Consider the following 27411-nt stretch of genomic DNA (forward strand, 5'->3'; position numbering starts at 1 on the left):
TTATTACCTCTGTATTTTGTCATAAAACAATGAAGTAAACAGTCTTTTTTTCAATATCAAGGTCTTTATGTAGTAGAAAGCTCCCAGAAAAAGTAAATGACCTCTTCCTTGAGGTAAACCAGAGATGCACACAGAGTTCAGTTCCTTAATTCTACATTTCTACCTCTGGCAATTCTCCCTCATGAAATAAGGTCTGCTAAGTTACTGAATAGGTGGATTTTTGAAGCCACTTTGCTCCAGAATGTCAGAGCAATGTCCCACACTCCCTATGAATTTCAGTCTAATAATAGTATGCATACACTAAATTGAGTTTCATTTGTTACCATGGCAGCCAGTTTATCACCTTTATCCTTTGTGACTTTGCTATTTCTGATACTATTTCTTCTTCCCAGGATGAAGAAGCTGTCAAGAAACTCACAGTGGGTGCCGGGACTAAATCAAAACTTGCTAAGCCAATCCAAGACCTCATTAAGATGATCTTTGATGTGGAAAGCATGAAGAAAGCAATGGTGGAATTTGAGGTGACCACACACGTTCATGTGTTTCACTTCTAACCTTCCTTTCTCCATTTACATTGCACTTACACAGCCAGAAGCAAGTTCTTTGCAACCCAGGGTGCATCATGCTTACCAGAAATAAGTGTCAGTTTTAGATCAGCCTTGAAAGAAGGGCAAGAATCTGACCAGAATTTGCCAAGCACTGGAAGTAGTAACTTAGTTATGATGCACACAGCTTTTAAAACAAGTGTGTTCTTTGCTCTTCAGTAGGGAATGTCTGTATCAGCATCTTTAACTTCGCAAGCCTATGAGAAACTCATCTGCTGGTCCTGGTATCAGTAATCATTTTTTTTTCCAATGATACATGCATCATGATTACTGTTTGATGAATATTCTTAAAATATTAACACATATTAGCCAGTTTGCTGGTGTTGTGAGGCTTTTTTTTTATAAGGGGTAAAACAGATTTTTTGTGGCAATGCTGCCACTAATTTAGCATGCAGCTCAGACTTGAGAAGTGTTGCTAGTTAATACCAAGTGTTAATGAATTGCCTTGTCAAAGTCCAGATCCTCTTTTGAACTGGGCCAAACTCTATTTTTTTGTTGTTTTATTTCTCACTTGTTCTAATGATACCCTTTTTTCTTCCATATTTAGTGATCTGTGCTGTTACTCTCAGTGCACCTGGCAGTATTAATCTCAAATGTGTCCCCAAGACATGATCAGTTTTGAAGCCTTTCTTCTCTTTCTACAGTCCGTCTTGGCTTTTCTTAGTACCTGACTATATGTATGCATAGCTGCAACTAGAAGTAAAAGTATTTCCTTAAAAATCTCCATTAAAAAAAAATCACCACAAGGCTTTCAAACTAGTCTCTGTGTTTTAGAAGAGCCTTCTGAGGTTCGGCTTGTAGAGGAGATTTTCACACAGCTGGGTTTCCTAGCTTTATAGTGAGTCAATAATGTAAAGCTTATCCAGATAGTACATGTTTTCATAGGATCTTCTGTCTTTGAGCTGAATTTTAAACCCATCAGATTAAGTAAATGCTAGTTTGACCTGCAGGGTGTATAGTGAGTACTGTCAAGAGTCCAGAGGGTATGTGTATGACCTTTGTAAACAACTCCATTGGAGTCAACTTTTGTTACATGCTTTTGTATTCGGACAGTCCTTAATTATGCAAGAATTTAATGCAAATGTGAAACTCTCCCAAGATCAGTCAGTACAAAAGCAACAGTGACATATGAAATAAATCAATAGCCAAGACATCACTTTTGACTTTGTTTCTTTTTGTTTTGTTCTTCAACAATGAATATGAAGTATCTTGTAACCTCTTCACATTTGACTCTGTGTTGCAATGGTTTCAGTGTCATGAAATCCTGTTTTAATTGTTTAAATTTTCATCAGATTGACCTGCAGAAGATGCCACTGGGAAAACTGAGCAAGCGACAGATCCAGAGCGCATACTCCATCCTTAATGAGGTTCAGCAGGTGAGCGTGAAAGAGATGTTAGAGCAAGAGTTGTTCTGAGCTTGGAGTGGGATGAATGCTGACGTGTGTGTATGAGCCTGTGTGGTTTCTTTCCTATTCCATAACTTAAAAGACAATGGAAAGAGGTGGCATTTGTCTTAAAATAAAAAGGAGAGGGGAAAGCCTTTTTGTTGAACGTGAAATTATTAGTGATTTAGGAAAAGATCTGAGCTGTTTCTAGGTGAAGATGTAGTTTCCATGGGTAACTAGTTAGTTCTCTTCACTACTGTAAATGTTTAGGTAGTACTTGTATCTTTCTAACTTTTCTAGCACAAAATTCAGACTGAGACAGGCTTGCTATTGACACAAATGACCGTTGAGCAAATGAAACTGGTGTCTTGGTTTAGTAGTGAGCTGGCGTTTTCACCCCAGAGGAGTCTGGCTATGAGAATAAATGTCTGGTTGACTCAGAGAAGAATATTTATACATCGTGACCTGGACCATTCTAAGAATCACTGCATAGTACTTCCTGAACAGCTTGCAAAAATGTATCAGCATACCCCCTTTTTCTTTTTTGTCATGGACTCCCTGGGAAAGCATAGATACAAGAAGTTATTTCAATTGCTAGAGTACCTAGCTGAGCGTGTGCATGCATACCTTCCATACCTAGAAGGCTTTATTTTGCTTTCCAGGAAACATAGTCCCCATTAGATTTTTCTTATACCAGAAGTTCTGTATATTCCTAGGTAGGTACAGTGACTTACTACATGCAAAACGATTACGTACAATTCCCCCTTTTACTCCTGTGGGAGTTCAACATTAACATGATTTGTATTGCTGCTTCTATTTATTAGTTCTCAAGTATCTTGTGTATGTCTGTTGCCATGGAGCCTTATTCTGCCATGCTTGATAATTTTCTTTAATGGTTGTTTTCTTGTGTAGGCGGTTTCTGACAATGGTTCTGAATCCCAGATCTTGGATCTCTCCAACCGCTTCTATACTCTGATTCCTCACGACTTTGGGATGAAGAAACCACCTCTCCTAAATAACTTAGAATACATTCAGGTAACGATGAGAAACAGTACGCTGTTTGCAGGCAACAAATCTAATACCAAATATCTAACACAGAAACTTTTTGAGGTTTGAAGACTTGTTTTAACCTCATGAAAGCATGAGGTTAAGCTTGTGTTGTTTTTCTCAAAATATCTTTTTTGTTTATGTGCACATATATTTGTGTGTATAAATACACAGATTATATATAAGGTATCAGAAGATATGTTATATATTATGATCTGTTTTTATGTGTGTGTGAATATACATATATTTAAATATATTTTCATAGATGTATGTGAAAGGCAGTCTTGTTAGGTGCCAGTGCCTGGCATGTGCTTCACGTACATTTTTATAATTTGGGGTATTACAGAGTTATTCTGAACATTGCAAGGGCGCAAGTAAAAAGAACTCTTTAAATTATTCAGGCTAAAGTGCAGATGTTGGACAACTTGCTTGATATTGAGGTTGCTTACAGCCTTCTCAGAGGTGGAAATGAAGATGGAGATAAAGACCCAATTGACATCAACTACGAAAAGCTCCGAACTGATATTAAGGTAAAGGAAATGAGCGACCAGGAATGCAACCTGACACCTTGTTGATTTGAAGTGCAACAGATCAAGTAGACTTTAAGTGGACAGATGTATTGGCATGAGTTCAATAAAGGCCACTGAGATGGTTAAGGGACTAGAGCATATGTTGCACAAGGTGATACTAAGAGAGCTTAGGCTTTTTAACCTGCAGGAAAGAAGGTTTGGTGGGTATCTTACTGATGTGTATAAATACAGTTTGTGGAAGGGAGCAGAAAAGACAGAGGTATCCACTGACAGGATGAGAGGCAATGGGAACAAATTTAAATACAGGAAATTCCACTTAAACTTTTTTTTTTTTACTGCAAAAGTGGTCAAACACCAGAAGAGGTTGCCCAGAGAGGCTGTTGAGGCTCCGTCCTTGGAGATATTTGAAGTGTAACTGGACTCAGTCCTTGGCAACCTGCTACAGCTGACCCTCCTTTGAGCAGGGCTATTGGAAATCATGTAGACGTCCAGAGCTGCCTTCCCACTTCACCTGTCAGCCATTCTCTCTGGTTAAGGGCTCTCTCTATATCTTCTCTGTCTAGAAAAAAAAATAACACATAAATGATAATACGAAGAGGTAGCTTAAGCTGGGGAGTTGCAAGCATAGGGTGGATGTCCTCATCTTATAAGAAGCCTACTAATTTACATTCTAAAGAAACTTCTCATTTGCCTCTTTTCAGGTCGTTGACAAAGATTCAGAGGAAGCCAAGATTATTAAACAATATGTGAAAAATACTCATGCTGCTACTCACAATGCATATGACCTCAAAGTCGTGGATGTAAGTGTGGCAATACTGGGTTTGTAGTTTGTGAAGATTGGCATATACGAGTCTACCAACTTGTTTGTGGTTTCTCTTCGAGTACCTTATCTTGTTTCCCTTCTTGAAGGCGTAGTTTGATAGACCAGTTGGTATTTAATAGAATAGCAAAAGTTTAGGCAAAAGTACGTCTAAGCTTACTGAGGTGCTTCTATTTCCTTTTAATTTGCTTCTTAAACGAATAATCATCTTCTGAAACTAAGCCTTAGTTCCTTAAATGATTTTTCAGAAAACTATGGTCTCAGGAAAATGTAGAAGGTAGGCTGGAGAAATAATTAATAACATGTACTGTGTGATCAAAGCTGCTACTTTTGCTAACATGACATAGCAAGCTGCAAATACTGAAAGCCATGTAGATCATTTTTCATAGCTGATTGATGTGTATTCCAAATTGGGTAATTTTTAAATCTGATTACTTGCATGCAGGTGATGGTTTATTTACTTGGTTTTTCTTTTTCTCCTATTCCATTTTGAATTGAAGATCTTCAGGATTGAGCGTGAAGGAGAGAGTCAGCGCTACAAGCCCTTTAAGCAGCTTCATAATCGCCAGCTGCTGTGGCATGGTTCCCGCACTACCAACTTTGCTGGTATCCTCTCACAGGGTCTCCGGATAGCTCCCCCTGAAGCTCCTGTGGTATGTTAAACAGATACCTTCTCTGGCTGCCTCCCAGAGATGGCGATTGTCAGAGAGAACCTAAATATGAGAATTTCTGCGGGAATTACCCAATGTTATCTCTGAGCATGAAGAACAACGTTGGGTGTCCAGAGCAGGTTGCTGTACAGTATCTACAAGAGCTAGAGTTGCAGCTGTGCTCTCCTGGGAGCCCAGCCAGGTGGATTCAACGCTGCCTTTATTAATGTCTCAATTTTTTATTCCTCCTCCTTTGTTGCTTGCAGACTGGCTACATGTTTGGGAAAGGCATCTATTTTGCAGACATGGTATCCAAGAGTGCTAACTACTGTCACACATCTCAAGCTGATCCCATAGGGTTAATACTCCTGGGAGAAGTTGCGCTTGGAAACATGTAAGTAACAGATGAAAAGCATTTCCTAAACATACTTAAGGTGTCATGATAGAAGTTAATGTTAAAATTGCAAGCCTCTTCAGTGTGAAAAAAGAGCACTTTGTATTTCTTCAAAAATAAGATGTTTTTTCTTTAAATAAGAACTTTTGGGAGGGGAAAGGGGGAACACGTTGCAAGTCTAGAATCCTCTCTTAAATGCCAATATCATTAAAATTAGACACTGAGACAAAGATGAAAGGCCTCTGAATTTCAGAAGAGTAGAATTTAACTCACAATACACTGAAGCTTGAAAAAATTTGTTTTTTTTCTTCCACCAAGATAATTAAAAATGAATGTAAAATGCCATTGTGTGTTCTTTGTGCTATCCAGGTATGAGCTAAAGAATGCTTCTCACATAACAAAATTGCCCAAGGGAAAACACAGTGTGAAAGGTAAGTATTAGCAGTTAGCAGTTGTCACTGGTAATCTGTTGTTGATGGCAAAGTCACCTTTTGGTTCTCTGCTTAGTGAAAAGAACTATAGGCATTTCGTAGCTGTACTTCCTTTAAGAGTTTGCATAGTGTTGCCTTATGATCACATCTGAGAATATGTGAGAGTTTTGAGATGGGAGTTAGCACACTAAAACTGAAGTTAAAGAGCTGTCTGAAGTTCAGGAGCAGACTTTCATTTGATCAAATACAAGAGAAGAAGCAATGTGTATTTTCCAACTTCTTACTTTCAACATAATACTATATACATTAGAAAGGTGAGAGGTTTGATAGATCAGAGGAATAATTGTTCAGCTTTCTAAGTGCTCTGGAAGCTTGGAGAGAACGGAAAGGCTAAGAATAAAAGTTCAGGTGGAACAGCTGTTCTCATTACATTTCTATCACCAAGAAGTAGCAGTATATTGCACTGAAAAAAAAAGAGAAGACTATCTAATTCAAACAGAAGAAATGGTAATCATGATTATCTTCTGTACAGTGATTGAAAAGAGAACAGTAACATTCAGTAATGAGTGGCTTTTCTTAAACTGTTTGTTTTGAGAGTCTTAAAATTAGTTTTCTAAAATTGAATTTAATATGCACTGAGAAAAAGCTAAATCATATTACTATGTCAAATGAGGTTTGTAATAAAGAGTTTAAAGACCAAGAATTGATTTGTTAAAGTTTTCTGAAAAATGTTACAATGTGCACGTATTCACGCTAGGATATGAAAGCTGTAAGTGTAGTCTGATCCATTTTAATCATCTAATCTGTATGACCAAAGCTAACAGCAAAAAGTGCAATTTTCACTGTAAATACAGCAGAGTACAACTACTATAAATGCAGTGATGCTGAGTTGAGTAAACAGACTATATCCTTTGTGTTCTTTTTAAGATACTTCTGTTCCTGGTCAGCATTTGACCATATATGTGAAGTAATATTTGGCTGGCTGAGTTACTTTCTTTATGCATGAAGTATGTTTGCCTTCAAGATTTCTAACTAATTTTTTTTCCCCTTCTAGGCTTAGGCAAAACTGCACCTGATCCCACAGCTACTACCAACCTTGATGGTGTAGAGGTTCCCTTAGGGAATGGAATCTCAACAGGAATTAATGATACCTGTCTTCTGTATAACGAGTATCCTTTGCTGTCACGTTGGCTGCACATTGTGTGTGAGTGTTGTTGAGTTTAGCGGGATCTTGCTAGTGTCAGTCAGGAGTTTTTGCCATGGAGTTTTTTGTTTCTTTTAGATCTGCTTTTGAGTACTCAGACTTTTTTTTTTTCCAAGGCTGATTTTAGAGATGCCACACTTAAATTGTCATCTTGCAAAAAAGGAAACAGTACACATAGCAAATAGCTGTTGCCCCAACAGGACTCAGTAGCTGAAGGTGCTGGAGTGGCCTAGGAATGCTGCCAAGTAGTACCTTGCCTGGAGACATGCCAGGACAAGAGAAGTGGAATGCAGCCTGTGGTTTCACATCACTCTAGTGGCTTCTTCCTCAGGGAAAGTCAGCTTGGCTAGGAGTAGATGGGGGAGCAGGCTTGTAGTCTCTTATGACCCAGCTTCTCTTCTGTTTCCCAAATCCTTTACAAATATTATGGTAAACCTCAAAATGCCTATCAGAGAATGTAGCCTTTAAGCCTCTTCCTAGTCAGAAGTATCCCCAAATCAATGTGTGTTCTACGTTCACGAGAGATCATGAGAATAAGTCATGTCTAGTCTCAGTGAAAAGACTGGTTACTACTTGCTCACTGTCAGTGATACAAATAACTAATTTATACAAACTCTGGGCTATGTAGAAACTGAATTCTCCCTTGGTAGGTTTTTCTCTTACAAGCCCTCTTGTCAACGGAACTCGCAGCAGTACTGGCTTTGTCTTGAATTTTCTTCAGTACTTTATCTGTATTGGTCAGATGATAGGAAGATGCAGTTAATAAGTAATTAAGATAACATGATGTGCATTTACTTCATTTTACCCTGTGTTTAATGGGGATGCTTTTCATCTAAAGTTGGGATCGGAGGTAAGTTTCTGGCCCTAAAGCATTACAAAAAATAGGCAAGATGGACTTGAAACTGTCTTCTGAAAAAGTATAATGGTACAGTGCGGTCACAAAACATTCTAATGCTACCAGTTGCTGTAGAGCTCTTCTCTGTGGAGATTTTTTTTTTGTGAGAAATGGAGAGGAGATAATCTTCCAGCACAAAGTCCGTAGTAATAGAACTACACATAACTTGAGGAATGTCAGGTATGTAACTGAAGATCTCATCTAGGCTATGTTCTTCCACTCTTTAAATAGGAGGAAAGTCATTGTGTGTTATGTCTGCCTGACAGAAATAATGTTCAAGAACTACAGCTCTGTACCTAAGTCAGTTCACGTGCCTGCCACTGAGGTTTCCTACTGCACCGTTATTGATTCTGCACGTGGCTGTTAGTTGCCAGTTTCTAACTGTTGTATAAAAACACTTTTGGATTCAAAGAAAAGTAAAACTTAAAGATTCTGAGTTTAAGCTGTTAGAACTGCTTAATCACACAGGCATGTTACCATATGGTAACTTAAGTTCAAAGGTGGAGTTTGACTATGTTTTGAGTTTCTCTGTGTTACTAATATCAACGGCTTGAATTGTTCCTTAACATTCTTCCTAGATACATTGTGTATGATGTTGCTCAGGTAAATCTGAAGTACCTGCTGAAACTGAAATTCAACTATAAGACATCACTCTGGTGAACAGTATTTAGAAGCCCTGTTAGAGTTATACTGTAGTTACACTATAGCGTTGACTTCTGACATACTTAAACATTGACTTCTTTTGTCAAGATACCAAGAGCTAAACTACAGAAGCGGTTACTAAATCCTATTTAGTACGACAGTTAGTGGAAGTTTTATATAAATGTTTGGCAACATGTGGACCTGAATTCTGATGAGAATGATTAGCTGGTTTTGTTTTATACCACTTATAACTGTGGGGCTATCAAGTGTTTCTTTTAATTGAGCAAACAAAATTGACAAAAAATAAAAAATAAACTCAATCTTGTGGTTTTTAGCCAGAGATGGGAAATGGCAAAGAACTTGAAGACGTTTGTGATGTTTGTTCTGTTAAGGTTCCCACTTGATCACGATATCCTTTTCAGTTTTCATTTGGAATAAATGATAAATGTGCATTTATTTTGAGGTAAAAAATAAAAACTAATTTCATACTAACAGCTTTATGTTTCAAAACTTGCAAATTGTTTTGACTTTGAGTAATGATTTAAATGTATTTGCTGGAATGTTTCTTGAAAATATCATTTCTCTGAAGATCAGAAGCCAAACATTAAAATCTGTAGTCGCATCTCAGGAAGTCACGGTGAAATGAAAATTTTCCACTGAGACTTCATCTGTCAACGGTTGGTGTGGTAAACATGGAAAATGAACTTGTAGCTGTTTGAATTTAGTATTGGCCCCAATAAACCTCTTTTAAATACCTACCTTCAACATGATGTAAGTTGGTTGTTGTAGACTTAAATCCTAATGAAGCCTTAAGTTGACTTTGGATGTAACAGGGCAAGCTTCACTTGTCATGACCTGAAATGAGGTATGGGTATATAATTTTTTGATTTGTCATTTAAGACTTAAATGTAATCTTGTCAGTTCCTGAAAGAGAATGTGAGAACTGGTTCAGTTTACTCAAGGTAAGAAAACTTCCTTCTGTTACAACCTTTTCAAAAAAAAAAAAAAATCCTGTCATGGAGTACATGCACCTGACCTTGGTGCCCTTTTACTTTCAAGTACACACCAGGCTACTTCTGCAGAAATGATCACTTTGAAGATGTAGTGTAACCTATGAGGAGAAATGTAAAGAAAGTACTTACTGTTACTCATTCCAGTGCGGACGTAGCGTACAAGCCAATGCACAGTTTCACAGAAAGTGAGATGCAAGTACAGCCTGAATACAAGAAGGATTGGCTTCCCAAGTTCTGAGAGGAGAAACTGCTGTTTCCCCCACCTCCTCATTGCAAATTCTAATTGTATAAGGTTATTAATGCAGGGGGACTCAGACTTCACAAGAATGTGCCTCAGTAACTGAAGAGCACACTCGTGGTTTCTGCCAGTTGTGCTTTTCTTCCTGCTATCAGGGCCTGCCTAGGGTATGTCAGAAAATGACGCCCTAGCTGTCTTCTGTCCCTGGGATGTAAAACTACCTGTACAGTGCTAACAAGGCTATGAACAGATTGATTAGTAGGTGTTGTAACCAGTATCTTAATGTCATCTGCAATAATTGGGGAAAAATGGGAGTGTGGAAGTGCTTTTTGTAGCATTTTGGCACATACCATTAAGAGTAATCACCTGCCATGACTCTCTGGGAAAGCTAATAGCATGACTGAAGCCAATTTAAAGATCTTCTGCCATCTGTGCAAAGCAGGTGAGTCAGCAATACTTAATGACAGGTTGTTAGCAGTGTGCACAGATGTTCTTAGTGTGTGTCTATCATGTGATGTGGAAATGACACAATTATACTGAGTGTGAATTGCAAATTTGCTGGAGTAAGGACGCTGAAAATTTTGTTTCTCTTTACAGACTGTCAAAGAGCACTGGGTATGGCTTTGCCAAAGAGTCATGTTTGTGTGACTTGGAAATGGCATGCACAATAGGAAAAAAAAAAAAAAAGACTACAGAGATACTGCAGCAGTCAAATAAGGCCAAGATGTGGAAGATATTTTATAGCGGGAATCCTTACGACACGGTGTTGATTGTTACCCTTTCAACACAGTGAATGGTAATAGCTTCTGGTAAATATTTTCGGAATGCAGCACCAGGAATAACTAGTGTAATACTTACTGTTGGGAGTGGAACTCTACCTTCTGACCTGGTAATTTTTAAGATGACTGGCAGGAGCTGTCAGCGGTGGTGGTGGTGGTGAAATCTGTTAGCTTTTTCATCTGTTTTCTAGGTTTGTCACAAGGTAAGAACTAATAAAAGGTGTTAGTTTGGGGAGGGGGGAGTCTCATTTCTTTGTCTTCTAGAAATTCAGGCTCTAAAGAGTATTGAAAAATGCGATTGCATCGTACAACCCCCTTACACCCACACTCCCCCTCCTGTGAAAATTCCTTGCCTTGATCAACGCTTGAGCACTGGGGAGGCTCCAGGCAGCAACTCCTGCTTTCAGCACAAGGAGACCTGATGACAAGGTTTACAAAGCACATCGGTAAAAATCTTGCTAGGGATCAGTGTCTTCTATCAACTGTGGAAGTCTGTGTTACCACTCTTAGCTGAGCATTAGCATATAGCTTCTGGTACAAGGGAAGCTTAGCTGAAATACACAAGTATTAATGCCGTTAACACGTTACCGTTCACCCAAGACTACAAGGTCTTGTCTGCGTTGAGCCTTTATTTAGGTGGTGGACATGTTTTTATTAAAAGGGTAAACTGCAAAGTTTAATGCTGGGTAGTTTTTGCTTTTGAGATAGCAAAGTTTTGTGTTTTTTTTTTAAACTACTTCTATTTGGTGCTATGCCTACACTCTTTTTCATCTATCTGCTTTAGTTGCACTTTGTGCTGCGCTGTATGGAAAGCTTTCACTGCAGTATTTTAAGGCCCTTTGGGGGTTAAGGAAAAGGAAGGCTGTTTTAACAGCCTGACCTGAAAAAGGTTATAAATGTATGATTGATAGGATGTATGATAATTTGTCTTAAAACTATGTATATTAAATTTTGCCTTATATATATACATTCATACTCTATGTACAATGTACATAGGAAGTCCTGGGGCAATTTCAAAAGGACTGTTTTTTTCTTAAACTCAATTTTCCTCCTCAGCACGGGCAGCATTGATTTAATTGTTTAATAATATGGCCTATACCCTGCTCTTCTCAACCTGGTGTAGTGCTTAGTCATAGGAGTTGGTTACTAATTAAGAACACGAAAACTACGTTCAGTCTACATGCTTGTGTGTTTTGTGGGTTCCCTAGTTTCAATAAGATGTTTGTGGTTTACGACTGTGTCTGTACAGACAGACTTCTTGCAGAAGCTTTAAAATTCGCTGTGCTGTAAGTCCCTGATGGAACTATACAAGTACTAAAAAGTTTTCAGGTGTGACAGGCAGGGCTGCGTGAGGGCAGACGGTGACTAGGAAAGGAGCTTCCCCACTTGCGTGGGGACAAGCAAGCCCTTGACCTTCGAGCCTTGAGACGCGGAGCGCTGTGAAGGGGGCCGGGCACGGCGCCGCCTCACCCGCCCCGGCGGCTCCTGAGGGCGGCGGGCGGGCGGCCCTTACCGCCCCGCGCACGCGCCGCCGCCGCCACCCCGCGCGCCTCGCCCGCGATCGGCGGCGCCGCCCCGCGCAAGGCCCCGTCTCCTCCCCCACAATGCCCCGCGCCAGGCAGCCTTTGAAAAAGCGGCGCGGCTCGTTCAAGATGGCGGAGCTCGATCAGCTGCCTGACGAGAGTGAGTACCCGCGCCGCCCGCGCCCGCCGCGCCGCGCCCCGCCGCCGCCTCTTCGCGAGGGCTCGGAGCCCCGGCCCCGGCCTCCTCCCCGGCAGCCGGGCCGCCCAGGCCCCCCGCCGCCGCCGCCGCCCCTCGGCGGCGAGGCCCCGGCCCAGGCGGCGGTGCGGGGAGGGCGGCGAGCAGGGAGCCCCCCCGGGGGCGCTGGGGCCGGGCCGCCGCCGCCCTGTCAGGGCTGGGTGCGGCGGTGGGGCCGGGCGGCACTGCCCTGCCCGGCCCTGCCCTGCCCTGCCCCTGCCGTGAGGGCGGCGGGGCGAGGAGCGCCCTGCCTCCCGCAGGAGCCTGCTGCCCCCGTGCCCTCCGCCGTGCTGGGAGCAGGAGGGGGAATGGGTCCGTAACGTGTGGTGTGGGAGCGCCTCTGAAAGGCCGGGGGGTAGGGCATGGCCCTAGGGGGCACTGGTAAACCCAGAGGGGAGAGCTCCCAGGCTCTGTGTTGCGTGTGAGTGGTGAAAGCAAGTCATGTAGGAAGGGAGTACAGAAATACGTGTGTGTCTACATACAGACCCATATGCCTACGTAGTGTTTTTAGGTGTATTTTCAACATAACAAGGGTTAGGTAAAAACATGCATAGATAAGGTACACGTTTCTGTATACAGGGATTAATGCACAATGTACATTATATGTTACATAACGTACAACAGGTGTTACAGAAGAGGAAATCTTCAATGTAAAATGTGTCTACCGGCATGCCTTCTTAGAGAGAATACAGTAGAATTTAGGAAGGCTGAGTTCTGTAAGTGAGTAATTGGAGGTGCTGGTGTGCCAGGAAGAAGAGAATATGAAGGGAGAAGGGGGTACGTAAAGGAGAAATTGTTTGTGACTTAACCCGCTTTCTTTGTATTCTCCAGTGGCGTTCAAAGTAATCAGTGGGGCAGTTTCTGTGTGCTGTGAATTCTAGTTTTAACTTCTACCATATGCCATAAGGCACCTACACTGCTGCTTTATGGGGACTGGGGGAAACACCCTGCTGCCAGGGTTCCTTAATACCTAGCAGTGGCTGAACAGGGCCCTAAGCTGACTTAAAGGGTATTAAAAAATACATTTTTTAGCCCTTTCTGTACTGCAGTTTTTGCTTTACCCTATTTACAGGTATTTCGGGATCCTTTTGTTTCTAGTGATGTGGTAAGCAGGAGCTGTGATCCTCACTCAGTCTGAGAAACTACAGGACAGGGAACGGTGTGACATCAACAACTGAAATCTGTTGTTTACTGTTATAATCCCTGCTGTATTTAACGTTCTGGCGCTTATAGCTGAAGACAGCGTCTGTGTAAAGGAGATTCAGAGGAAAGGATGGGCTTTGTGAGAGGCAGTTTGGAAGGCTGAGATGGCTTATCGTACAGAGATGGCGCACGAGATGGAAGTAATAACTGAGGTGGAAAGGACTGAGCAAATGTGAATGCATTGCCTACGTAGAACACAGCTGCACACCTGCGTGCAGGTCATGCATATTGATACTCGCAGATGTTATTTCTGTATTACTATTTACACAAACGTTTCCTTCAGACTAGTACTTCTGTATTTTTGCAAGATAAGTGGCGTTAGTGTTGGAGGTTTTTTTCAGCACCTTCATCAGCTCCAGAAAGTGTGCATCTTACAGCATTGACTTTCAGCCTTACTCATGAGATATTTGTGTACCGTTTACATGTGATATTCATATTAGCTTATACAGGAAGATTCCTACGTTAATCGCTGTGGTAGAGTGTTACAGTACATTGTATATCTGCACTTGCTTATTCACGTAGAACACAGCCCTGTGTGCATTTCATTACAAATGAGCTAGCATATATTGCAATTGCTTAATATGGAAAAATAAACATTACATCACACCCCTCCTGTTAACACCAAATGGTAGTCATCTTGAGCACTGTCAGCTCTATGAGTGCGCTGTGGTGGTTTGGAATTATTTTGGTACGGAATTGGTTATGTGTGAATATGGATCTGGATATTCACAAGAGCTCTGCGGAGAGAAATACGTTTTGTTGGAAGTGACGTGGAGTAGGGTAAGATCAGGCAGAGAAAGGTCTGCCTCACATCTGGTTTTATGGCCTCTATTCTTCTGAGGGGAAAAATAATTCACTTGTTTGTGTGTGAAGATTTTGTTGTATTGATATGCGTGGGGAATCCATTGTCATTCATTTAATTAGAACACAAAGGTGGATTTACAGGTGAAGGGTTTTTTCCTGAAAGGCTTGACACGGTGCTCTTGTAAGATTATATAGACGATAGTCATGACACTAGTTGAATTTTGATAATGGATTTCAGTTTAATAATTTTAAGTCTTTAAAGAAAATTACTCTGAGTAATCACTAAATCATTCAGCAATTTAGGAAAGTGTACAGACTAATAACTGTTTCTTTGTAAAAGTTATTCTGACAGTGGCTTTTCCAAAAAAATGAAAAATAAAAATCACATGGGACATCTAAGAAGTTTTATATTTCTTTCAGGATCTGTCACTTGCTTTCTGTTGTCCTGTATGTTAGCTGTAGCACATCTCTACTTACATGAAGCTCTGTAAAACTTTAAATGAAGCTGCAAATGTGTGTCAAACTAAAACTAGGGCATTTAATAGTTTTGATAAATGTATGTACAACAAGGCAGATTCATATTTTTAGTGACACTGTTTTGTGCATCACTATGCAAGCTCGTGAATACGTGAACTGCTTCTGTAACAGAAGAGTCTTAGTGAGAGATGGCCTGGAGTTGAAATCTTGCTTCTGGCTGCACGGCATGGATCTTTGTTACAGCTCCAACAACTGTGAGGAGAAAAACTCATTCCTTTGTGGCATGTCTTGTTGTTTTAGCCAAATGGATTTATGAAGGATCATCGTAAATTACTGATAGAATGGACGATCTTGATTTGGTACAGCTCAGTCATGTGTGCTGTACCATGTTTAGAATGTGGCTAATACAAATCATAGGCCAACTAAGAGAACCACAGTTTGTAATTAGCAGCAATTTATTGCTTATTGGGTTTACTCTCCATCCTCACTAGAATGGACAGTGTTTAAGTTGCCGTTCCTACTTCCGTCATACCCATGTTCCAGGGAAGGTACTGTGTGTTTCGGGAAGTTAACTTAAAGGTGGCAAAAAGAAGAAAAAACTTATGTTGCCTACAGCAGCACCAGAAAGGTTTGACAGGTCTGTTGCTCCACCTGTAACAGTTCCTACAATACAGTACGTTGCTCAGTTTGCCTTAGGATTGTGCTGTAGCACAAACCCTTGCCAGCAGTGAGACCATTGGCACGTGAAGTGTCTGCCTGGCACACGAAGCAGGCACACGGTGCGTATGTTTTGAAGGCAATAGGTAAATAGAAGCAAGGTCAGCACAGCAGAAGCCAGCGTTTGGTGCAAGTAGGGGACGTTTCTCTGCTTTCATCAAATAGAGAGGGAGCTTTCTGGAGTGCTGGTGAACTGCTAGAAACATAGAAGTGTCAAAAAGTGTCTGTCTTGTGCTTTCATCCCTATTCTTAATTCTTTTGGTGAACTGGTTGTTTTCCAGGTACGTTGTAATTATTGTTACACCTAGGTCTTTCACTTCCAGTCCTATACTTAAAATGAAGATACAAACTTAGTCTGATAAGCTTAGATCAGTTTAACTCTGTCTTCACGTGGCTTTCTGCCTCTAACTTATAAAGGATAATAACAGTGAGCATTGCAAAATTGTTTTTGAAATCTTCCATGGTGATGTAAAAATCAGTCTCTAAAAGAGCTACAATAGTACCCAACCATCAAACTTTGAGGTTTATGCCTAATCCCATGACTTTTCTCTAGCAGAGTTTATAGTCGAGCAGTGGACTGTAATTGAGTTTTCACCTAGAATTATAATTAAATGCAGTGTACTCAGTGACAAGATAACTGAAATTTTGGAGCTCCATTATTCTAACCATGCTACGCTTATAAATCTGATTAAATGGCATTTGCTTTCGGTGTTGTGAAAGCACCTGCTTGCCCTCTGGCAAGCTGCGTGATGCAGCTGAGCGGTGAAGGCAGAGGAAGGGAGCTCACACTAACAACCTAAACAATCAAAATGATGGCAGTGTATAAGTTCGTCTGCAGTTTGTGCCTTTAGTTTAAGCCTTTTCTCACTAGTTTTGCAAGGGGAGAGGGATGCAGTGACCTGGTGTGAAGCAAAGTTCTGTGAAAAAGGAACAATTCTACCGCAAATCTTGTAACAGAGAAATTCCAGATCATTCAAGGTCCCAACTGCATAAGTACAAAATACTCGTAATTGGATTTATATTGTAGAGACAGAATTGTTTCTGTAGATCATTGGGTCAGTGCCTTCCTGTGCACAAGTAAAGCTGAATGGAGAGGACCTGCAGAGTTGGTTCCCTAGAAGTCAGATTTGGAAGAAGTGAAAGCAAGCTAAGCTAACTAAAAGATCAGCACGGTGCCGCCAGCAGGAGCAAGCCTCTGAGCTGATAGCGAGTGCTGCGTTTGTGTCATCTGCAGGTAAACGCCACCAAGTGACAGGTGAACCCAAGCAGGAAGCCAGAATGCGGTAACGTTGGGTGGCAAAGCGTTAGCAATGCAGGTACTGAAAATGGTACTATACAGCCACATATGTACTGGTAGACATTGCTAATGCTGTTTGTAGGGGCTTGTGCTTTAGGACAGGCAGAAGGGAAGGGGGATGTGGATCTTTTATCCCGCAGGTGAAGGCTGCAGCACAGGCAAGTGCTTGAGGAAGAAATCCTCCTCTGCCCCCAGCACACCTAGCTGTGGTTCATGGCACTGCCCCCTGTGTATGACGCTTCTGAGAAGCTGAGGGAAGGATGGGGCATACACATTGCTGCTTCGGTTTTCCGTTCCTAGGGCAAAGGGGCTGTGAATGCAGCGCCACGCCGGATATTTGAGGCAGAAGCTCAGCAGAGCCTCGAGATTACAGCACTCAGGAGAGGGCTCAAGACGTATTTCATGGCTGCTAAGCAGTACCCAGAACTAATCATTTTGGCATTGTTTGTACTGCATACGTTCAGAATTGTATATTACCATGGTGTCAGCATATTGTCCATCATGAGAATGTAATGTTTCAAAAAGAGGGCTTTGGTGTCGTGGTTATTATCTGCACAAGTCCTGTAAAGGGATTCACAAGGCTGAAAAAATAGACTTCCCCCCAGAAGTTCAATTAGGATGTGGAAACACACAAATATCAGTCTGTTAGTGGTCTCATAACGTGAGTGAAATGCTGGTCCATGCTTGAAGCTAAAGTTACTGTTCTTTCATTTATTTATTTACCTCTACAGCAAACCCAAATTTCACAGGGAGCTTTAAAGCTCTCGAACTCATTTTTTCTATGATGTGTGTGCTTTTAACTTTCTAAGTTTTCCTGAATTTTAGTGGCAAATCATTAGAGATGCTTCCTCTGCTGCCAACAACCTTTGCTGTGCTTGTGCAAGTGAATGATCTCTAGGAGGACTAGCGACTCGTTCTGTGAGAAAGGCTGGTGTTTCTCCCCTCTTCTCCACAAGTGTCCACTGTCACACCATTTTTAGAGCCAGCAATGGAGTTTAATTACATAGGTTTTAGAGGTATTCATGCAATCAGTGTTAAAAAATAACTGCTCGCCTGTGCTGAATTGAGACAAAATGGTGTAACAGTCTAGTGAAGAAAGGTTTTACCTTATATTATCACTTACCTGAATAATATAATTGCCTGTATTGATTTAGGTATGCTCTTGGAATACCTCTTTGTGCTCACACATTAGTAAAATCAGCACCTATGGGACATCCATTTGGCTATTTCTAACTTCTATTTTCAAAATTATAACCAGCTGTTACAAATTCATTATAAAAAAAAAAAACTGAATAATCTTTCACAAATGTAATCCACTCGGTGTTCCTGTTTAAATGTGAATCTCAGCTGTTGAGAAGTTGTTTAAACTGCTCTGCCTTCATGTTAGTACTGAAAATACACATCAGGGCACCCACAGCTGCCCATACTGAATGGCAGTGATGCTCCCTCTCTGTCATTCAGATATGTTTTTTTCAAATGGGAAGAGGGAATAGGTTCTTGGTTTTAAACTTAAGCTTTTCCCCTTTTCCAAATATTGAAGTCAGATTTCAGTGCTTTTCCTCATGCCTCACGGCTGATCTCCACATTAAAAAGTACTATTTAGAGGGCAAGCTATCAGAATTCCTCTTTAAGCCTGTTCATAGCACTTGCAAAGCAGTCAGAGGAGGTGTTTTAGGTTATCTTCATGGCAATGTCCATAAGCTGGTGCTTGGAGAGCGAGGCTGGGGCAAGAGGAGTGACTGCTGGAGCGTGGATGGGGCTGGCAGACCAGGTGCTTTGGGACTGGGGGAGCTGTCCCTCGGCATGGCCCCTGCTGCCAGTTTTTCTGTACAGCCTGGTGTGAAAAAACATGGTCCTTATGGTGTTAAACCCGTCAGACTTAACGTTATTTTAACGTTGATTTTTTATTTGATTCAGTTTTATATGGACTTCCGGAAAATCATTTCTTACTAGAGCTGTAAAAACATAAATACTCTTACTCCTGACTCTTTAGGTACTAATAAGTTCCCTGTTATTAGACTATTAAATGCCTTGCAATCCATAACAGTTGTTTTTACTGCACGTCTGTGGTGCATATATTCTACAGATTTTTTTTTTAAGGCCAGAAAAGGCCATTGTGTTTGGAATATAAGTGCATCAGTTCTGTGTTTCCCTTTTCAACTACACTTTTCCCTTTAAAAGTAGACGTGAATTTGATTTAAAGAGTTCAAATGGTAGGGAGTCCATGTTGCCCTTCCTTAGCATAGTTAGTACGAAAAGTGGCAAACTTCGGCATTTGTTGCTAATCCAAACTTACCCAATGTCATCTTTCAACAAGTAAATCTAGTTATGTCTTTCCTTGGAAGAGAAGGCTGCAGAGCTACTTCCGATCTGAATTCTCGTTCTTTGTAGATGTTTGCAGTCACTGCAGATCTTGACCTTCTTTGGGAAGAACAAGATTGGGTGGATCTTGGCTTTTTTGCATTAAGGCGTCTTTAGAGGTTCCAGTCTTTCTCCTAGCTCTGTGCAGAATCCTCTTCCAATTTTTCAAACTCAGTGAAGTATGGACACTGTGTTCAAGTAATACATTTACTAGCAACATAAGCAAAGCAATAAAATCATAGAATGGTTTGGGTCGGAAGGGACCTTAAAGAGGAGCTGATGTAAATTGCAAAAATATTGTTACATAATTGCCATCAAAGGAAAAACAGACTATGAGAACCGTGGTAAGCAAAGAAGTGCGTAGGAAGCGGTGATGTTTTTGCTTTGTTTTAGAATATCTTTCTGCAGGTTTTTCTGATGAAATACAAGCTTGCCAAGTGCAGCAATAAGTGAAGCTGGAGTTCAGTCCAGTTGGTGGCTGGTCACCAGTGGTATTTGCCAGGGCTCGCTGCCGGGGACAGTTTCATTTAACATTTTTATCAGTGGTCTGCATGAGAGGATCAAGTGCACATGTAGTAAGCTAGCAGATGGTGCCAAGTTAGGTGGGAATGTTGAGCTGCTGGAGGGCAGGAAGACTATGTGGAGGGACCTGGACAGGTTAGATCAATGGGCCAGGTTCAGCTGCGTGACATCCAGCAAGGCGAAGTGTTTGGGTCATACCCCTGCACTTGGGCCGTAACAACCCCGTGCAGCGATAACAGGCTTGGGGAAGAGTGGCTGGAAAGTTGCCCTGCAGAAAAAGACCTGGGGCATTGGTTGACAGCTGGCTAACAGGAGCCAGCAGTGTGCTCAGGTGGCCAAGAAGGCCAGTGGCATGCTGGCTTGTATCAAAAGTGGTATGGCCAGCAGGACCAGGGAAGTAAAAGGATAAAAATAAAAAAAAAAAAAGCCAACCAGGATACGGTTGGCTTTCTGGGCTGCAAGCGCACATTGCTGGCTCATGTTGAGCTTTTCACCAACCAACACCCCCAAGTCCTTCTCCTCAGGGCTGCTCTCTATGCGCTCATAGCCCGTCCTATATTCATGTTGGATTGCCCCGACCCAGGTGCAGGACTTTGCACTGTATGAGGTTTGCATGTGGCCACCCCTCAAGCCTGCCTAGGTCCCTCTGGATGGCATCCCTTCCCTCCAGCGCGCTCACTGCCCCACACAGCTCGGTGTCACCAGCAAACTTGCTGAGCGTGCGCCCAGCCCCACTGCTGCCCTATACTCAACAGGGTACTAAAACGCATCTAAGCCGCCCATCCAGTTCACAGTGGAATAACATGGCCATGTTGAAAGCAGATCTAATTTCTGCTCCACTGCTGTGGTGTTGGCTATACTTCCACCTTAGGCTGAGGTTTTCTTGCTTTCAGTATTGAGTCACTTCCATGATGATCTGAACCGGGAGGAGCTAGAATTAGATTTTGGTTGTAACATCTAATGCGATGGATAGGCCTTTCATCCTTTCCACCCATTTCTTAAGTGTTTGATGTTTGTACAAATGAGATGTGTCATTGTTATAATAGGTATTTACATTCGAGCACACGTTTAGATTCTGCTTTAATCTTTATCTGTATAATTAAAATGCTGTTTAAAAAGACTGATTATATATTTGTTGTTCAGAACAGAAGGAGTGTATAAAATCAGTGGTATTTAATGTGGGGTCGTGCTACTATAAATCCAACAATTCTTCTAACTAAAACTTAGGATAGTTTTTAAAAAGTGAATGTATTCTGAATCACTCTGCAATTTTTATAGTTTCTGAAACGCTTTTATCTGTGTTAAATATTGAATATGTTTTATCGTAACTCATTATTGCTCAGAAGATCATCCTAGTTTTTGTTTTTGTGGCCCTGGTTGTATGTAAAATACAGCTAAACTAAATGGAAAAAGCAGGGGAATGTACAGTTTTCCTTGAAGTTTGATAAGATGATGAACTTTATTTGGACACCCGTATTTCTAAATAAAAACTCCCTTTTCTGTTTAGATTACTTCATTTGCAGGTTAAGTGGGGAAAAAAAATGGAAATTGTCTTAAGTATGCATCTGTTGAGGATTTAGGTTATGGGGCAACCTACTGATTCCTAGCTATGCCAAGTGGATAAGACCTTGGCAGCTAACGGTGTTTGGAGTGGTAATCCTACAAAGCTGAACGATAGCACAGCAGCATTCTGATGTCCATCACTTCTCCACCTGGTGATTTTGATGCCAGTCATTTAATGCCCTGTTCTACTGACCGTCATCAGTCTTACCAGTGAAGCACCGAACTTTGGTGGTTAGCAAACAGTCTCAGGTACTTCACCTATGAGACTGAATCCCCTTGTAGCAGCTTTGCTGCCTCTTGCTGAATTGTTTCGTTCTTGCTGTTGACAAATTAAACTTTGACTGAATTGATTTAATGTCATTTGTATGAGGAAGATGGTCAGAAAAAGGAAATTATTGTGTGTTGAGGTGAAATGCTTGAGACTTTTCAGATTAGTGTTCCATTTTGAGAAGCTAGCATCTTCTCCATCCAACGGTACTGATGATTCAGCTTTTGCCTCTCCATCCTCAATGACGTGTACTTTCCCCCTGTGTTTTTAAACTGTGAGTATTTAGTAATCCCTGCGCAAATTTCCCACCATCCCTTACACGATTTTTTGGGGGGAGGATACAGGTTTCTTCAGCAGCCGTTACGTGACTTGTACTGTTCGGGACTGCGTTCCTAGTGAATAGCAGGGTATCTGTGTATTTATGCAAGCACGGTGTATGGCATGTGTTATTAGTATGAAATACTTTAAAAGAAAAAAAAATGCCCACGATGGCTTTAATTAATCCTGTAATATCTTTGAGGTATAAATCAGTAGTACCGTGCCACACCTCCATTACAAGAGCTGAATTCACTGTGAACAAGGTCACCATAGAAGTGAGTTCCTGTACCAGCCACTTTTAGGCCTCCAAACCATCAAAGGTGATAGATCAGAAAAGAAACGCGTAGGAAGGGCAACAGTACAGCCCAGGTCTGTCACTGTATTTCTGACATTTAATCCCATGTGTAATAGCCATTTTAGATTTGGACAGCTTGGAAGATACTGGGATGGGGCCCTCTAAACCATCAACAAGTGAAAACTAGTTCAATTTTATATCTCAAACTCAAGCATATTTTTAACTGTTTGCAAATAATACTTTCATTTTGTATTATTTTTTTCTACACAAAGTACAGTGAGATGGTAGTGAACAAAATATGTTGGAAAAAAATAAGGAAAGTAGGTGTTTTGGTCTTTTTTGTCCTCGCTACACCTGTGTTTCCTTCAAGGGTCCACCCAAAGCCAAAATACTCCATTCTCGTGGAAAGGGGCAATAATTCATTTTTGGCTCTGTGATATTCCCTTGAATGAGTCCCAGTGAAGGAAGGATCTTTGGCACGATAAAGTTAATGGGTTTAGGACTTAGATACAGAGCAGTCACAAGCAAAGAGATTTTCAGACCTTTGGAGTCAAAAGTTCTCATGGAATTTCCAAAGAGAAACTGAAGGAGGAACCTGGGGAAAGTGAGGAGGAGGAGAGGATGCAATGCAAGAATGAAAGGTGTTGCAACAGTGGAACATGCGGGAAGTTAAACCTGATTTGAAAGAAGAGCATGAATGTTGAAGCACCGTCAAGCAGAAATATCTTTTCCTTCTCCTAATATAATTGCTTCAAACGGTTTATTCTTAGAGAGACACTTGCAAATCGCAGAGCGTGAGGGCAGCAGTCAGGCTTGGCTTTGTGCTTTCTGGCCCAAAACCACTGCAGAGGTTTTGCGGGAGCAGTGAAATTCTGAAGGATGCGCTACCCAGTTGGAACAGTGAAAGCAGAATAAAGCTCACACCTGCATTTCTAATGCCTGACTGCTGCATTTCTGTGCAAGGAGTTCCCACCAGGGGGCAATGGGCTAGCCATCTCTCTACTTTTGGTTCAAGCTTAGTTTGCCTAAACTGCTGCTTCCATGGATTTTTTTGGCATTGAAGAATTTTGAATTAGTAGGACAATAAAAAAGTTAATTACTGTACCCTAGTAAATTGTATAACATAGTTACAACTGCATGCAAGCATGTAGATTGGACATGAAGCCCGTTCAGAATCCGCTGTGTTAAATAAAAGCGCTCAGCATTTGTATTCTTTGAAATAACTCTACGATTTATGTGGATTTTCTGATGTATTCTATTGCAGGTTCTTCAGCAAAAGCACTTGTGAGCTTGAAAGGTAAGCAACTAATGTTATTTACATGTACAAATGAAACAGCCATGCTGACCTTTAGGCATGCTTAGTTTCTGGCTTCAAAAACTTCAAGAAAATAACACTGAAAAACAGTGTTGTTGGTGTTTTTTTTTTTTGGGGGGGGGGGGGGGTAAAATATGATTAGTTTTATTGTGTTTACTTGTTAATTCTGTAGATTGATAATCCTTGGTGGTTGAAACTGCATATGTCGTGGTGTATTTAGACACTAATCTTCTGGGTGACATTCCTGAAGTGTGTTTCTTCTTAAGTACCTTCTTAGGCATCAGGTTTGATGAGAAAATTGATGTAATTTTTTTCTGTCTTGAAGATGAGACAGGAGAAGGATTCTCAGTGAGATCTAAACATGTGACAAAATTTACATTAGGAAGGAAATTCATAAACCCATTGCGTTTTCTGTCAGCAAGTTGTAAACTAACTCAAAAATCTTTTTCTTATATCTTTTATTTGAAAGTGTTTTCCCGGACGTTACATACAAATTTTGAACACTTACAAAATACCCAACAATAGAAATTTCTTTACATATTATGAGTCTTATATTACACAAGGAAGAAGACATGGTCTGCTGAATCTGTTTTAATTAACATAGCTTGTTTCAGTTAAATTTGTTTGACTTGTTGATGTACATTCTATTAATCACTTTTTAAAACGAAGGTAGCCAGGTCTTTTAGAGCTTTACCTTCTCCAAGATTAAGTTACAGCTGTGATAAAGCTGTCTAGATGCATGTTCCCCTGTGAGTGGAAATAATGGAAGTAACTGATTCCAGCAAAGGAGGTTCCTGAAATCTATTTTTCTCAGGAATAATAAAGTTTTTTCAAGTTTCTCCTTGTACTGAAAATTTCATTCAATTTTTTTAGTTAATGTTTAGAACAATTTAATACAAATATTGAGATCTAAAACCCATTTATAGTTGAACCCAAAGAAGACACTGTAAATAACAAAAGATATATTAGTAGACGATGATGTTATGCTAGCTTTTGGGTAATAGCTCTGTTAAAAACACACACATATGGCTATGTATATTAATGGCACAAATTCTTCACAACAGAGGGAAGCTTATCCAATTCGTGGAATGAAAAATATAATTCTCTCCAGAAAACACCCATTTGGAAAAGCAAGAATGCTGGTTCTGCTGCGGAAATGGTAAGAAGCAGTAAAAAGACAACTTTTAGATTGGTTAAATACTGTAAAGTTAATCAAATGTAAGGATCAGAAAATTTGAGAATTCATACTTTCATAATCTTAGAATGTTAAACTGTATCCTTCGAAAGCAGTCTACACAGTTTCAGCATGAGTTGAAAGCATTTTTCATAAATGAATAAGCAAACTAACTAAATTGCTGACCTTGTTCAAGATAGCTCATAATCATTTTCTCTCTCTTTTGTCGAGAAAATGTGTGAAATGTCTGTACTGAATCTACAGACCTTGAACGTAAGAAACTCCACTTCTTGTCAACCATTTGCTTTATCTCATGAAATCTCTCATTTCTAATTTTGGCTGAGAACTGATGCATAAGGAAAAGGAAGAGAAAACATCAGAGCGCACTTCTATCATTGTGCCTTCTGCAGGAGAGGTTTTAATAAAAATAAAGAAATGTTAGGGAAATGTCCTGCAGGGTTCTGAGAGGACTCATAAGGGGACCTTAAGTTAAAGAATGGCCTTGGAGTGGGGGAATGAAAGGTAAAGGTAAAGGCCTTGAAGCCTCCAAGGCTTCCCCCATTGTTTAGGTTGACCGTTTCCACCTTTCTGAAGCATTCCATTGTCATTTCTTTCCCCGTTGTATCAAGTTCAGACTTTTCTAGATTATTCTGGACTTCCCCTACCTTACCTAGTTACTTGATTTTTGGTTTGGTTTTGCCAACAGCTATATCACACCTGATGCCTTGTTTGTCTACATATGTATTACTGTGTGCTCTTTCTACAACACCCTGGAGAGTATATGATATGCTCCCTCAACAGCTATGCAGATCTTTCTCCTATATTCTTTTGGTGCTGCCTTCTTCCACAATAACTGCAACCAACTTGCCAATTCTCACCTGGTTTTTATTCAAATCACAAGTTGTTTGTTTATTATGAACTGCTTGCTTACTTGAAGGGAAGAATTTTGTTTAGAAACTATGGTACTTGCCTGCTCTCCATGTAATCAAAATATCTGAGAAGCCTCCAGCAGAGCATTAAGCAACGTGACTGACATCTCCTGTGTAGTTTGTTCTGTGATTTTTATCCCTGAAGAGAGAAACTTACACAGAGAAGGTATTTATTTTGGTAGGATTCATGCAGGTATATGTTTACATGTTGCTACGTGCTTATGCTGGAGAACTACAAAGGTCTAAAAAACGCAGTTCCAGACAGTGACTGGAACTTTGTGGTGGCCCTTACTTCCCGCTGGAGGTCACGTTAAGCCATAATATTTGTATCAAAACTTTGTTAGACTTCAGGTATGCTACCTGTAGGTATTGAAAATAAGGATTCAAACTTAGAATTTGACTCAGTATTCTCTAGAAAGCTGGGGCATGATCAGAGGATAGACTGATGTTTTAGCAGTGGCTCATGTTGCTGAGATGTGATGTAGTCTTCTATACTAGGTTGAGTTCCATGAACACTGGATGTTTTGCAGATATGTTGTACTACCAATTGAAAACTCTTCCCCAAAATGCCTGGCCTGTTCAGCTAAGGTAGATGATGCTTCCTTTCAACACCCGTTCTTTTATTCTGCTGTTAGGCACCTGTTATCCAGACTGATAAAAGTTTGTTGTTTTGGGTAGTTCCTTGGAATAGAATTTAGTAGCTTTTGTTGAGGGTTATAAAACGGTTCACTTGATCTGTAACATAGCCGTAGTGTAAGGTTGGAGGAACTTTCATGTTTTGTCTAGATGGAGTATTTGTGTTCCTGTGTTGGCACGTGATGTTTGTGGGGTATAGTGCCACCAAGACGTTTGTGAGGAAAAAAATGTTGTTCTAGAATCAGCATTTCAAGTATCAGGACCAAAATATGTTTGCAAATATTCAAGAGAACCTGACGCCTCATCCTGTGGGCAGAACGCTGTTATTAAAAAAAAAAAAATTGGAGTTTAGTGATGTAAGAGTTTTTATTGTTGAAACAGGTTTGTGGATTTATTTCCTTGCTCAAAAGTTAGAATAGTTCTGAACTTTTTTTTTATGATCATGGTTTTTCAAGGACAGCAGAGATGATATAAAAGAAAGAAAAAGTTGTAATTGAAATCTAACATTGTTTTTAAGATCTAATAAATTGGAAGAAAAGAACTCAATGCATTTATGTGCAGAGAGAAAAACAGCATCCAGAAAAATTAACATGGTAAACTAATTACTGTGCTAATGTGCTGTGAGCATTGTTTGGTTCCCTTGCCAGTGTGCGTCTCTTTTCTGTTTGTAAAGTATACAAGGAATAGGAGTTTCCTTCTTCTGTGTGCTGAATGTGCTTAGGTGTCTAGCACATATATGGCACTGCTGTTACTTAAATACACCAGTGTAATTACATTTATAAAATATGTAGGGCTTATCTTTGTCATCAGAATTCTTCACGTTTGGGTACTACAGATTTCATACCTATGTGGTTTGCATACAATTTGTAGCATTTCCACCATTTCTACTGAAAGAAGCAAAATCTGCGTTTATTTGGCCTTTAGTCATCACCTTTGTTAATATTTTGAATTACAAGGAGTGCTACATAGTGCAGTCCTGGAGTTCTGCAAAGGAGAGACATCTCAGTTGTAGCTGGCTCCTGTGCTGGGCCACAAAGTCTTCGCTGAAGGGAAAGCTTCCTGCTTTCAGCACTAATAGCCAGTCATAGGTTACTGTTTTGTCCTCGTTGAAAGCTCTTTTTTTTTGTTGTAGAGTTAAATG

General features: G+C 40.5%; 2 protein-coding genes and 1 long non-coding RNA gene across 4 annotated transcripts in view; 2 read left to right on the top strand and 1 right to left on the bottom strand.

Annotated features, from left to right (window-relative positions):
- Positions 1 to 9368, top strand: part of PARP1 (poly(ADP-ribose) polymerase 1) — a 29335-nt gene extending 19967 nt beyond the window's left edge. Inside the window, exons 14-23 of the mRNA XM_066993630.1 lie at positions 393 to 521; positions 1898 to 1981; positions 2903 to 3025; positions 3439 to 3567; positions 4269 to 4367; positions 4888 to 5040; positions 5304 to 5431; positions 5801 to 5862; positions 6917 to 7031; positions 8540 to 9368. Coding sequence (XP_066849731.1) covers positions 393 to 521; positions 1898 to 1981; positions 2903 to 3025; positions 3439 to 3567; positions 4269 to 4367; positions 4888 to 5040; positions 5304 to 5431; positions 5801 to 5862; positions 6917 to 7031; positions 8540 to 8621 — 1104 coding nt within the window. The 3' untranslated portion in view covers positions 8622 to 9368. The remainder of the gene's footprint in view (positions 1 to 392; positions 522 to 1897; positions 1982 to 2902; positions 3026 to 3438; positions 3568 to 4268; positions 4368 to 4887; positions 5041 to 5303; positions 5432 to 5800; positions 5863 to 6916; positions 7032 to 8539) is intronic.
- Positions 3910 to 10822, bottom strand: LOC125182047 (uncharacterized). The gene is made up of 3 exons (XR_007160957.2): positions 10713 to 10822; positions 9363 to 9458; positions 3910 to 4126 (listed from the first exon to the last, which is right to left on the bottom strand). It is a non-coding gene; the product is annotated as an uncharacterized lncRNA (long non-coding RNA).
- Positions 10823 to 12191: 1369 nt separating this feature from the next.
- LIN9 (lin-9 DREAM MuvB core complex component) overlaps positions 12192 to 27411 on the top strand; it is a 40121-nt gene continuing 24901 nt past the window's right edge. For both annotated transcript variants that reach the window (XM_066993631.1, XM_066993632.1), the window contains exons 1-3: positions 12192 to 12316; positions 23481 to 23513; positions 24596 to 24690. In XM_066993631.1, coding sequence (XP_066849732.1) covers positions 12238 to 12316; positions 23481 to 23513; positions 24596 to 24690 — 207 coding nt within the window. In that variant the 5' untranslated portion in view covers positions 12192 to 12237. The remainder of the gene's footprint in view (positions 12317 to 23480; positions 23514 to 24595; positions 24691 to 27411) is intronic.

This window comes from Anser cygnoides, chromosome 3, assembly GCF_040182565.1.
Source record: "Anser cygnoides isolate HZ-2024a breed goose chromosome 3, Taihu_goose_T2T_genome, whole genome shotgun sequence".
Classification (NCBI taxonomy): Eukaryota; Metazoa; Chordata; class Aves; order Anseriformes; family Anatidae; genus Anser; species Anser cygnoides.